General features: G+C 38.7%; 1 protein-coding gene across 1 annotated transcript; it reads left to right on the forward strand.

The window, feature by feature from the left end:
* The first annotated feature begins 173 nt into the window (after positions 1-173).
* sema7a (semaphorin 7A (JohnMiltonHagen blood group)) lies at positions 174-7,024 on the forward strand. The gene is made up of 14 exons (XM_085461891.1): positions 174-670; positions 859-995; positions 1,582-1,623; positions 1,722-1,817; positions 2,103-2,205; positions 2,338-2,448; positions 2,695-2,837; positions 4,047-4,225; positions 4,523-4,631; positions 5,143-5,326; positions 5,524-5,636; positions 5,968-6,113; positions 6,271-6,329; positions 6,444-7,024. The coding sequence occupies exons 1-14, from the start codon at positions 550-552 to the stop codon at positions 6,845-6,847; spliced, it is 1,947 nt and encodes a 648-aa protein (XP_085318017.1). The 5' UTR covers positions 174-549; the 3' UTR covers positions 6,848-7,024.
* Positions 7,025-13,345: the final 6,321 nt, after the last annotated feature.

The raw sequence follows: 13,345 nt of genomic DNA on the forward strand, positions 1-13,345 counted from the left end.
TACAATGCCACAGACCTGTAATCCTCGTAGAAACTTCATTCAAACGTGATATAAATAAATGACTTTTGGTGATAGATTTCTTCCTCGACATTATTTATCTTGTAACGAGGAAGAAGGTTCATTTAAAACAATGGACCTAAAGGGTGTCCAGAATTTCGCTTCCAGTAAGGTCGATTTACGAAAGGATTTAATAGTGAAGCAGTCGGTGTTAAAAGGATTACAGTCAGTCTGATCTTGCAGTATAAGACTATCACTATCCAATCGACTTTTTTTTTCGGGCTACAGGCTCAGCCCAGTGCAATAAATAACGTCATCTATACGAGGTTTTTAATATGATAGGTGACGCAAACCCCACGAATAAAGAAGAAATGTTTATATTAAATTAACACAAGAAACAATCCATATATTTCTAAGACTTGTGTTTTATATAAGGCAGAACAGCATGCCACGCCCACGAGGCTTTTATAGTCAAGAGGATGGAGCGAGTAGAGCAGATTGATTTTGAGGGTGCAAAGGGATTGTAGTGCAGCTCAGCAGCTAAGGCGCAATATGAAGCGTTTTCTTTTCTCTTTATTTTGGCTTGTCGGGCATTTACAGCCAGCTCTTTCTGCTGGTTTGAAGGATACACCGACTCTCGGGTCCAAAAATACTCCTCGACTTCTAAGCAAAGGTAGGTTGCGTTAACATCGACGCAGTGGCAGTATTACATTACGAAAGCTCTAGTGTGTGTTTCCTATTCACTTTAGTCAAAAACACTGCAAGGACAAATCCGATTCATCTTCTCGTGTTTTGATGTAAGTGCAGAATGCCGTAATTCCTGATTAAAGCGTGATTATGAGATGCTTTTTCACCCTCCAGATATAAGCGTTGGGCTTGAATACCAAATTAATCAGAACCACAGTGTGTTGTTCTATGAGGAGGGCTCAGATGAACTGTACCTGGGAGGCAATGATTTTATATTGAAACTCAATGTGGACGACTTCCACGTCATAGAGGTGGGTTGGAGCAACAAATCGTAAACTAACGATGTTCTTTATTTATGTTTTCTTATTATGTTGTTGATGGTGTTTCTTTTTTTCCTCAATTCCTGTGGGGTTAAGCAGTAGCCATTAAAACCAACAGATGGTTGTGACAGTCCTAATAAGCGTCTGTCTGCCATACAAGACCTTGTACTGTATCCTCAAAGTGCTCATTAAGAGGTCCAGGTGCTGAGCTCATGGCACCGACAGAATCATTAAGAATAGAACATGTAATAAACCAGAAATTTCAGTATGACTTTTTTTTTAATCTTAATGTTAAATTTTTAATAAGTAAATGATTCTTGACCATAAGAGAAGAAATGGGTCTTATCATTGATATCACTAATGGATGTCGTGCTGTGGGAAGAGAAGCTGAAGGGAATCAAGAAGACATTTGAATTAAGGGAACTGGTTTTAGTCTATCCTTTTATTAATCTATCAGACAGCTATTTCAGTAGACAGTGTTGTAATTAGTTTCTTAGTGATTGTTTCAGATGCTTCTTATGTTTTTGAAATGTTGCTAAAGTTATGGCTAATCTGTCTACAATCAATGTGTTGACAGAAATTTCATCTGAATGCAACGGGGCAAGAGGAATGCCAAGAGGTCTGTGATTACAGAATGATCTGAGATGTGCTAATAAATGCATTGTGAAAATGAAATATAGAATCGGTTTCCATAACAAAGTTCTCTCTGTGTCATAGGACCCCTGTGAAAATGTTATCACTGTCATTGAGAAGTTTCAGAACAACCTGTTTGTCTGCGGGACGAATGGACAGAAACCAGAGTGCTGGCAACTTGTGAGTGATTCTAAAAAGTGTTAAATGTGTTAAACCGTAGACTAAAAGTGTGTGACTTTCTGCACTTCTGTGACAAGTTAATGGAAACTAAACTAGTTTCCATAAACTAGCAGCAGAGAAAAGCCAATTAAGGAGTGGAGCTCTGGTGCTTCTTGTTAAACTTTAATTGGGCGCCCTCATCTATAATTTAATGAAGGTGCTGGGTGTCTGGTGTTTTGTGGTTTCCCGTCACAGTTCTCTTGAAGTAATGTCACTGTGTTCTGTTGACTCTCTGTGACCCTGCAGCGCCCTTCAGTGAACAATCAGTCTCTTGAAATATTCGATAGTCGTGACGGGACAGGAATCTCTCCATTTATCTACACACAGAACTCCCTATCGCTCACAGTAGGTATGTTACGCGCCGCTTTTGTAGTTACCATGTTTTCAAGGTTTTAATTATCAGTGTGCAGATTAATGTAACTGATTATTCAAAAATTCAACATTTTTGCCCCTGTCAATTTGGTGTATCGGCTATTTTTAGAAGGGGATCTGTATGCAGCAGCACCTTTGGATGCTGATGGAAGTACATTGCAGTTCAGAAGACAAGCTGGCCACAGGACTAATGTCTGGATGTATGACAGCTGGGTCTCAGGTAAATAAATACCTGCTCTTATTTTATAATGGAGGAAAACTACTGTAATTTAATACATTGGTGTCGTATAATCAGAATATGTTTGTCTTGTTCACTCCTCACCTCATTGTAGGGTAATTATGCTTTGGTTCAAGTTTGATGTGGCAGGCTTTCTGTTTTGTTTTGGGGTTTTTTCAGTTCGCGCTACACTGTAAACACTTTTTTTTTTTTTTTTTTTTTTTTAATCTTTTTATCATGTTTTCACAGAGCCCACATTCGTCTCTGCGTCATGGGTGCAGCGGAAGGACGACCCAGACAATGAGAAAATTTATGTCTTTTTCCGTGAGAAGAACTCAGACCACAACCGAGAGGCTGACCCACTGATATCTAGGATTGCCAGAGTTTGTAAGGTATGGTGAAAAAAGCTGAGCTAACATCAATGAAACTCAACTTTGCGTACAGATAAATTCTCTAAAACATCTTCATCTCACTTTCAAGAATTAGGAACAATCAAAAGTCTTGCTGTGACTACATAAGCAAACCTTTTTCAAGCATTTTGGAAGGTGGATTGTGCCCCTTCATTCTGGGACCCTTTGTGCCCAGTCCTCATAGGATGGACCACACCCACCTTTGAACTTGGCCTTCAGTCTAATTTGATCTACAATTGGATAAAGTTTTGCGAATGCGTTTGGCATGAGTACAAGGCTCTGCCACTGACAGAGTATGTCCAATACCAAAGTACTTGAAGCAAATTTGAAGTGGGTTTCAGTTCACTTGCCACACAGTTGGAAAATGTTGTAATAATGTTGTGAGCTTTAGAACAACAATATTCATAATGAATGGCAAAATGTGATCATGCCCATTAAAATAAAGGAGAGGCATTATTGGCTCAGTATGTGTGAGAGGGTGTGATAATAGCACAGCACAGGGAAGGTTGAGTCAGTCAGTTCAGTTTTTTTTTTTGTTTTTTTGGACACATCAACAGTACAGTTGCCTAAAATGACACAGCTAAAAAAAACACAAAACCTGTGAGATGATCTTAAAAACTCAGCTTACCACCGCCTGCTGTACTGAATCTAAATTAAAGGCAGCAATTGTGAATAATTCTAATATTGTTTTGTGATGGTTTGCCATGTTTCTTTTACCGTAATAATCTGCATAATTTTCCATAAAGAGGAAACAAGATACTAAAGTCTGTCAGATCAGAGGTGCTTGATGTTGATGTTAGGCTTTATGTTTTTATGGAAGCAGTAGTTATGCTCACCCAGTATTTCCTCTTATATCAGGATGTTGCATTAGTCATGTTAGTTTAAAACCATCACAAGAAAATATTCATTTGCACAACAAAGCAAAAGCAAACAAACCTTTGACCCACCACCAATACCAAAAAATTGGACTTCATCTACTTTACGTTAACCAGCGCGAAAAGCTTTCATTTTGCTAAAATGTTGTTTTCGGGATCCTCGCTTGACATCTGTGCAAAACGAGACTTGCCCTAAAAGTGTTCAGGTGTTCTCGTTTCACATTTCTAATACAGCTCACCGTAATGGAAACTGTATCGAATAACCTTCAGCCGAAGCAGAATTAATGAGTTTCCTCCTGTCGGTATCATATTTCAGGTGGATGAAGGTGGATCAAAACGATTCTTCCAGAACATGTGGACATCTTTTCTCAAGGCCCGTCTTGTGTGTGGAATTCCAAAGGAGTCGCTGTATTTTAACCGCCTCCAAGATGTTTATGTGATGCACGCAGACAACTGGGAAGACACCAGGGTCTATGCCCTCTTCACGAGCAACTGGTTAGATGCTTCATTTTTAATATCTAAGCAACATGCAAACATGACAGTGACACCACAATCAAAAGCAAAACATCAAGATGGGTAGTATTGCTTTAGCAACATGACTTTCCATTCCTTGTATCTTAGGACTGTAGCTCCAAAAACACATGATGTTAGACTGTTGGTCAACTGTTTGTCCTCATTTTCAAGGGAGTTGCCCTTCTTCCACTCCCATAAGCTGAGGCAATAACAAATTCACAGATGATTTAAACCTATGATGAACGCTCTGGCAATCTTTCTTTCTTATATCCACTCTAGGAATTCTACAGCAGTCTGCATCTATACAATAAAAATGATTGAAAATATATTTGAGAACTCCAAATTCAAGGGCTACAACGACAACCTTCCCACACCAAGGCCAGGAACGGTAAGAACTTTATTATGTTGCTATGTTACTTTACAGAAACAGAATTTACAGACAACTTCCTCTAAATTGTTTTATTTTTACATTTCTACTTTCGTTTTGCTCACATGCAGTCTAAGCAGTTTATTCTATATCATGTGCATGAGTACGACCTGTGGTTTAAAAAAAAAAAAAAAAAAGACATGGAAACAGCTGTGTGCATGGACTGTTTCATCACATTCATTGTTTCCATCATAGAGACTGTGGTTATTTATTTGACATCCACTGAGATTAAATGGAACAAATGAAGGACCTTTGTATTTGCAGTTTCCCCTCATTGTGGCACAACCATAATGCAAGTTTCAAAAAGGGGCTGACACCGACCGCGGTCCTTTCTCTGTTCATGTTGCTATATTTTGTAAATAAAACCACCCCTGTAATTTACGATGTGGAAAAGTTTGTCTGTGCTTTGTTTTTGGACTATTTTTTTTGCCTTTCATGCAGTATACAGACTATTTTTGCATTTATTTTTCAGTGTTCCACGAACAGCAAGGCTTTGCCACGTCACACAGTCAATATTGTGAAGGATCACTCAGAAATGGCCGACTGGGTTGACTCAGATCCTTTTTATATAAGCACCAACAACTACACCAAGATAGTCGTGGACAGAGTTCAGGCTGCAGACCAAAGATTTTATAACATTCTGCTTCTAGCTACTGGTATGTCATTGTTCAACAGCACAGGGTCCTTGGGATCTTGTTTTGTCATTAGTGCCTTCGCTGCCTTTCAATTTCAATTGTCTTACATTTTAAGAATGCATTGTCTGTAATATCTGTTAGGAACAATAAGCTAAAAATACCTAGCCAGATATATCACTTGCAAAAAATAACACAATATCAAATTCCTGTTCCAACAGATTCCGGGAAGATCCATAAAGTCTTGGAGTCTGGGTCAGAACCTTTTATCATATCTGAAACGCAGCTCTCCAACTCTTCAATCATACAGTCAATGAAGCTTGACTCTAAAAAGGTAGGGTTCATTTAAAATGCCATACTAAGTGCAGAGCACTGTGCTTTGCCGTTCTGGCATCAGTGTTTCTCTCAGCTGCGCCCACCTTCAGTGAAACATGATGTTGCTATTTCTTTTTGCAGAGCGTCGCATTTTATCTGTCAGGTCATTGCTTTTGTGCTTCACATGCAGCTATTTTCAGCTGACAAACACCTCGTGTGCATTAGTTGTCTTGCGCCAGGAAAAGCCAAATCTATCAATAAGCAGGCTATAGAGTCTACAATTTCCCCAAAAAGAAAATCTTTTCATTCAGGTTTAAAGTAAATTTAGATTTTTGTCTTCCTTTGCTCAGAAAACATTAATTGTGGGGTCTGCTGAGAGAATAACTGCAGTGAACCTTCAGAGTTGTCAGGAGTACAGCAAGTCTTGCGAAGAATGTGTTCTGGCCCGGGATCCATACTGTGCCTGGACTAACAATGGATGCACCTCGACTGTCCCGTAAGTGCGAGCAGCAGTCTTACCAAGACCCTCTGGCACATTTTATTATGTTTTGCACAATACCTGAAACAGCTGTAGAAATGAATCAGATAATCAAAGAGGGAAAAAATCTTGCAGAAACATCACTCACTGAAACGTGTTTTATTCGTCTTTGCAGAGGGAGCATTCAGAATATCGTGGATGGGAAAACAAACGTATGCAGTTTAACAGTTAAAGGTAGCTAATGATGAGACATTTATTCATCTTGCTGTAGACTCCAGGAACAAATTTAGTCTGATCTCTCTGATCGCTCTCTTTCCCTTTTCCCCCCCTTTCTTTCTTTTCTCCAAGAGCCAAGAAACCGGACCAAACGTGAGATACCTCCACTATCATCAGTGCATTTGAGGACAGTTCATTCAGTCCCCCAGGGTGTGCCTTTCTATCTGTCCTGTCCCATAGACTCCTACCACGCTGAGTATACATGGGAGCAAAAAGGCCAAAAGAGTCCTTGTTTGCAGATGCTTACCAACTGTCTGCACCTCATTCCTTCCATGTCACAGGAGAAGTATGGCACGTACAGATGTATTTCAGAAGAGAAAGACTACATCAAAGTGGTGGGAACATACGAGCTCATAGAGAACCAAGACCCAAAAAAGTGCTCAAAAAGCAATACACCTGACAACTGGAACGCTGCACCAGCTCTTATTCCAGAGATGACATGGATCACGCTGCTTGTAGCAATAATTTCTTTTTGAACTGACTCTCTGTTACTCGCTACTTTTAATTTGCAGTGTCAAAATGTCAGGCCCTCTGTACTCATGCAGCACTAACGGAAATCCATGTCAAGCCTTTAGCGGAACCTAACACAGAAACATTTCTGCTGTGAAAAACCTTTATTGTTTCAAAGAGGGGCTTGAACAGGAAGGGGAAAGCAGTACAACCGGTCAGCAGTGCACAGCTTGAATGGTCTCCAATGGTGATTGAAAACATCGGAGCATCTTACATAAAACACTTGAGCTGAGTACCTTTCTTCCTTTTAACACAATCAATGAAATAGTCAGTAATCAGAGGTAATTCCTCTTTACATGAATGTATATCTCAAGTCAACAACACTATTAAACTATGAGTGTAAGTGGGAAAGCTTCCAGTCAAAGGGCCACAGACAATCTTTAAACAGTAAGTCTGCTTAATTGTAAGTCTTATACAAACTGAAGGGAAGAGAGCTCTTTCCACTCTGGTCCATATAGAACCAAAAAATGTAAATTATCTGTTTTGACATTGCACTGCTGACCCGATAATTTAGGAATGTGTCTCCACCTTCTTTTTGCCTCAGTGCTCAGAAAGGTATCTTAAAAATGCACAATGAAAATATTTGGCTTTGCATATTGGGAAATGGCTTCTCTCAGTATTTAAAAGCAGTTATGTCAAAAATACTCCAAAACATGCAAAAAGTTGGCCTATTTGTAGTGTTATAATTTTTAACACATACTCACTGAAATTGGGTATGTGTTTTCCTGACGCGGCGCAGAGTAGGGATAGTGAAGGTGGATGAGTTGGCATTGCTCATCCACAGCAGGGGTAATGCATAAACGAGGAGAAGAAGCAAGTGCATGTAGTGTGGAGCGGATGGAAGCGATTGTCGGGGTGATTTGTGACAGAAGGATAACAGCGAGAGTGAAAGGGAAAGTTTACAAGATGGCAGTGAGACCTGTTATGATGTACGGTTTGAAGACGGCGGCAGTGACAAAAAAGACAGGAGGCCGAGCTGGAGGTGGTAGGGATTTTGTTTTGTTGGGATTAGAAATGAGTCGATCAGATGGACAGCTCGGCTGAGACGGTTTGGGGAAGTGCAGAGGAGGCGTATTATTATACTGGAAAGGATGTTAAAGATGGAGTACCTCCATAAGGGAAAAAAAAAAATCTTATTTTTATACACAGTATTATAGCACTGATAGCACTTTTCTTTTTTTCTTTTTTTCATGACCTATACTATAATACAAATAAAATAGTGCACATAATCCATCCATCTTCATCCGCTTTATCCGAGGCCGGGTCGCGGGGGCAGCAGCCTAAGCAAGTGCTGCTGCCCCCATAATATTGTGCACATAATATTTTGTTAAAATGAATTATTGCAATCACCTTGTAGAGAAAACCTCTAAAGAACACAGAGTTGGCCTCAGTAGCCTGAGATGGAGTCAGATTCCTTACCTGAATTATTGCTTTAGTCCCTTGATAAAGAGTGTTATAGAGCAATAATGTAGCTAATAAACCACTTAAAACTTTATTTACACCAGAATGTAGTAAGCTGTGCCTTGTGTTGCTTTAATTCTATGAATTTAACATAATGTCTCTTTACAGCTTGTGTCATCATGTTGCCTTACACACATGTATTTTGGTACGGTATTAAATTATTTAATCCCGAATGTTTAAAAAAAAAAAGTTTTTTTTATATGAAAAGTATTATTTATTTCATTATTCACAAAATATTTAAAGAGATAAGAAAACCTGCTAATGTCTTGTAATGATTTCTTCATCATAAAAAGAGTGTGACAATTTACTGTTCACTAGGAGTCATCCTATTAGGTAAGATATTATTATTTAATCTTAGCAGGCTGTGTTTTAATCAGCCAGAGTACTCAGTAAATAACTTTCAGCATGACAAGAGGGCAGATGACAAAGCAAGGATCTTGAGCTTAAGCTGTCTTTTACCTAGATCTAGTCTCAGCGTTCTTAATGACTGCACAGAGTACATCCTGCTTATGTAAAGAGATTTTTTTGGGGGAAGGGGGGTACTACAGTGTATGTGCATAGACAAAAACAAATGGGAATTTGGGTGGAGTCCGATAAGGTTGTAAGATTTTCTTTCAGATTAACTAATTGAAGTCCAGAAACTCCATGGAAACCTAGTGTTGTTTATGCTTCTCTCATCCTGTCTCCAAATATGAGATAACACAGCATCCATTATCCATTATAGTGTAACACTTGACTCTGAACTTGGCTCTCACAGTAGTGGTCTCAGTCTTTTGGCCACACTCTGCTGACCAAACCCTGTTGTTGCAGTTTCATTCTAGGAAAACACGCCCTTTCAGCCACTGACACACTATGTTGTTGTGGGCTCTGATTTACAGCCACATGGTTTTAACTGTTTTGATCTGCAGTGTCTACACAAATATTTAACACTGTAGAAGGAGATGGTACTTTCCACTGTTTATGGTTCATATGTTGTTCTGTCTGTCTTAGGCTACTATAATTATAATGAAGCTTACTAAATCTGTGGCTTAAGACAGAATTTACATAATCCCTGATCTAACAACTAGGTTTGTCCTTTGGTAAACCATCTGCATGCACTCATGTTTTGTTTATGTCTGGGTTCTTTTCTGAGTCACTCATCAAGTTGTAGAAATGTGTCAAGTGGTGTTATAGAGGACTTACAGCTAAGCATCACTGATAGGCTTTACTTTAGGACTATGTTAAGAAACACTTACGGTATCACAGGACTAAGCTGGTGCTGCATTGGTGTCTGAGGTCACAGATATGGTGACTAACAAACATGTTTTTGGTTTCTGTTCTGTTCTGATAAGAGTAAATCTTCATTCAGGACCTCGGCTCCCAAGTTTTCCTGTCCTTCTTCTCACAGGAAGACTTCAGGAAGGAAATTATTGGAAAACAAACACAAATTCCGATTAAGGAAATTCTTAGAACTGAAAGCAAATGTCATAAATGTAGCTTTTCACATGTGCGTCATGTTGTTTAAAGTTTCTAAGCACGCACGATACTTTGCCTGACATGAATTTACAACGCCTGTCTGTAACTGCAATCCGTTGCCAGCAGAGGTCGCTGTTATCCAACAGACCCGACATCGGTTCACGCTTCAACGCCTACCCTGAACTGAACACAAATCCATGGCTAACCTGACCCTACAAGCCAAGGCTTAGAATAATACTCGCATGCCCATTTCACCCTGAAAATGATTATCTCAGAGTGTAGTGTATGGCAATTCCAAGGTCCCCGGGGAGTCGACATTACTCAGAATAGCGTGAATTCCTTGGGTAACAAATGAAATGCGACATGCGTGGTGTGATAGGCCTTGGAGGGTGATTCAGTGCAATCCTCCAAGGTATGCATGTGCACTATGGTATGGTTTGTGATTTTGTCACTTCTGAGTTGTTTGCACTTGCTGTAGTAGGTGCTGGTGTGTTACATGAAAATTAAAACGTTCTCTTTTGGTCTGAGAGTCACGACAGATGATTCCGTGATAACTTGGGTGTGGCGGTTTCCCTTTGAAGTAGAAGACAAAACAACCTAAAAAAAAGAGCAGGAAAAAATAAACAAAGTACCAGATGAGCCATTGCTTGATTTTATTTGTACAGTACTTCCTCATAAATCCTAAACCTGTAGCTGCTTGAGCTGTGGGGTACTTGAATGTTTTGGTAATTAGCCTACTCGACATGTGTGTTTATGTATAAGAGAAGGCATATTCATGCTGTGAGTGATTCGAATTGTTCTTTGTTTTCCTTTTGAAATTCCAGTCAAGTGCAGATTATTATCCATTTATGTTTTAAGTGTTTGTACTTTTCTTGAATTTAATTTAAAATAAATTACCATTCAATTTATTATTTTTTTTATTTTTTGTTCTCCAGGGTTTGTTTGTATTTTTGTTTTGTTTTTTAAATATATTGTCCTAGTGATTTTAAACCCTAGTCCTTCTGTCATCTTCATGGGATTGGTGGTAGCCAGTATGCTCACTGGGGGTAGTAGTGACACCTGGGAACATCTGTGTGTCCTCTTGTTTCCTAACTTAATCCCTAGTAGGACAAGTAGATGGGTTTATTTATTTATTTATTTACATATTCTGTATAATTTAAAAAGTTGTTTGTAGCTGTGCTTGTACTGGACATTTTCCACTGCTGTGTTTAATTAAATCTTAAAATAAATCACTTAAAATGATCACTCCTCTCCAGGGCCACATTAGGATTTGTGACACTGAGTTAAATCACATTGTTTCCAAAAGCCTTTTGTTTGAGAAGTCTCAACACAGCGTTGTGAAGTTTCTAAATAAACATACTCTGGACGACGTTTGAAAATGATCTGAAAGGCTGTACAAATTTACAGTGTGCACACGTTTGGAAATACTTTGGGGATGTACTCCATTAGGTGTGAAACAAAATGTGGTGTGAAGAGAGGGAGCAGAAGCAGGTTCAGAGCAAAGAGCTGGTGAGATTTTAACAGTTAAAGTAAATGTTTAAAGCATTTAAAAAGACATCTGGAAAATAAGGAAGATAGAAATCTAGATGGTTTACCGCAGGGACTTGAATCACGAATACAGCAGGAAATTGTACGGCAGCCGAGCAGGCAGCCAAGAAGGAGGAAAGGGAAGAGAGAGTACGTTAGTTCCGTATCAGAATCTATTTTACTTTCTGACACAAAACAAAACCTAAAATTAAAAAAAAAAAAGTAAATTGATACCCAAAAGACAAGTTATATTGAGACTTGACAATTAAACAAATCGTGACAGGGTCGAGGGAAGAATATAAATCTCCAGGTGATTACCTGGATAGGAAAATGAACACTACCCAGACCTGTTTTTTAAAAAGAGGTTTTGGGGAATTTAAACTCTTTGTGGTGATTAGCACTTCTGCCTCATAGCAGTACAGGCTGAGCTTTTCCTGTGAAGTTTGTGCAGGTTGTCTTTTGCCCTTTGTTGCTTCCTTTCACAGTCCAAAGACATGCACAGTTGGACTAATTGATGATTCTAAATTGCCCGTACATGTGTTGAGGGGGTACTCTGCCTCCTTAGATAAGCTCCAGTTTGCAAATATTTGGACAGTGATACAGTTTCTGTAATTTTGCTTTTGTCCACCATGGCAGTGGAATTTAAATCAAACAAGCAAGATGTGATTGAAGTGCAGACATTCATTACATGAACTGTTTAGGAATCCTAACCATTTCTGTACACAGACCTCCTTACCATTGTTATTTCATATTCATATTCTTCTTATTGCTAAATAAATGTTTAGTATGTCTTTGCAATCTGTGCATTAGACCAGAGGTGTCAGAATCATTTTACATGGCAGGCCACATACAGACGAGTAAAACTCCCCTTTCTGTCAGTGTAAAGAAGTTAGATGTTTAACGGTTTTTCTATATGATGACGAAAAAGCCTCTGTGATAAAGAAAGACATCTGTCAGAAAGACACTTTCAACTTAAATTGTAAGAAATAAAGTTGCAGATAAAGTTCTGGAAGCTCATTTACCAAAACTGTCGTTGTAAAACAACAACAACAACAACAGAATTTACACAAGTTTTATTAGAGACACGGCTAAGACTTTGGCCAACATAATAATTTGTGAAAGTTGAATTTTTCCGGTATATAGAAAAGGGGAAGTAGGGGAAAGATAAGTTTTATGTAAGCACACACACAGCTGTAAGGTAAGAGCTATGCAGGAAGTGCGATTTTATCGTAGTGGAAGCAAGACACCGAAGGTAAGACAAATTCATGACAGTGAATTGTGAATTTTAATTTAAAATTCACTTAAACGACGAAACCTGTCGTTTAAGCTGTTTGGTGGCTGTTTATTAAGAATTATTAACGGTTTCAAGCGCACATTCAGGCCTGTGAGACTCATTAGACACTCTGACACTGAGCCATGGCTCTGTGCTTATGCACACGTTTCTGCATCTCTGTTATTCAAAGACACTTTCTATATGTATAATTTATTTTATGTAAAATTCACTACTAAACTGTAACTTTAAGGACAAGGAAGCGATATTTTATTCAGTTTTATCATAAAAGCTTTATTTTTATGGATTTGCTATTACTAGCGAGAACAAACCTGAGGTTTAAGGCCTGGATTACTTTGAAACCTTTGAAACCTGAAAATAAAAAGGGGCATTGCTTTATTTACGTCTGACACCTCTGAAGTCCACCAGAAGATGGCGGCATCTGAGCAGGAAACCCTTCTCCTTAAACGCAGCCACCAATTTGCAAGACTCAAACGCTTATAATGATTATATAATGTAATGTTTATTTACACAGCGATAGGCTGAAAGTCACTGGTGCACAGAAGCCTTTTAAATAAGACACGAGACTAGCTGCCAAACAAAATAAAATGTGCACGAATTTGGCTTTTTTGTTTACGAAAATTAAAAATAATTCATTTGAGATTTACCCGAAATTTGTTGCGTTAAATCAGATATATTTATTAAAAACAAAAAGTTAAAGCAGGTTTCACGATGCGGTGCAGCTGCAGTC

Source organism: Copadichromis virginalis, linkage group LG7, assembly GCF_057382275.1.
Source record: "Copadichromis virginalis isolate Kocher_CV1m ecotype Utaka linkage group LG7, C_Virginalis_male_GT1.1, whole genome shotgun sequence".
Lineage (NCBI taxonomy): Eukaryota > Metazoa > Chordata > Actinopteri > Cichliformes > Cichlidae > Copadichromis > Copadichromis virginalis.

Excerpts from the sequence above, each read along its gene's own strand:
- sema7a (XM_085461891.1), top strand. The coding sequence starts at position 550 with ATGAAGCGTTTTCTTTTCTCTTTATTTTGGCTTGTCGGGCATTTACAG. Across the intron at positions 996-1,581 it reads ACGACTTCCACGTCATAGAG|AAATTTCATCTGAATGCAAC; the intron begins GTGGGTTGGAGC and ends ATGTGTTGACAG. Across the intron at positions 4,632-5,142 it reads CCACACCAAGGCCAGGAACG|TGTTCCACGAACAGCAAGGC; the intron begins GTAAGAACTTTA and ends TTTATTTTTCAG.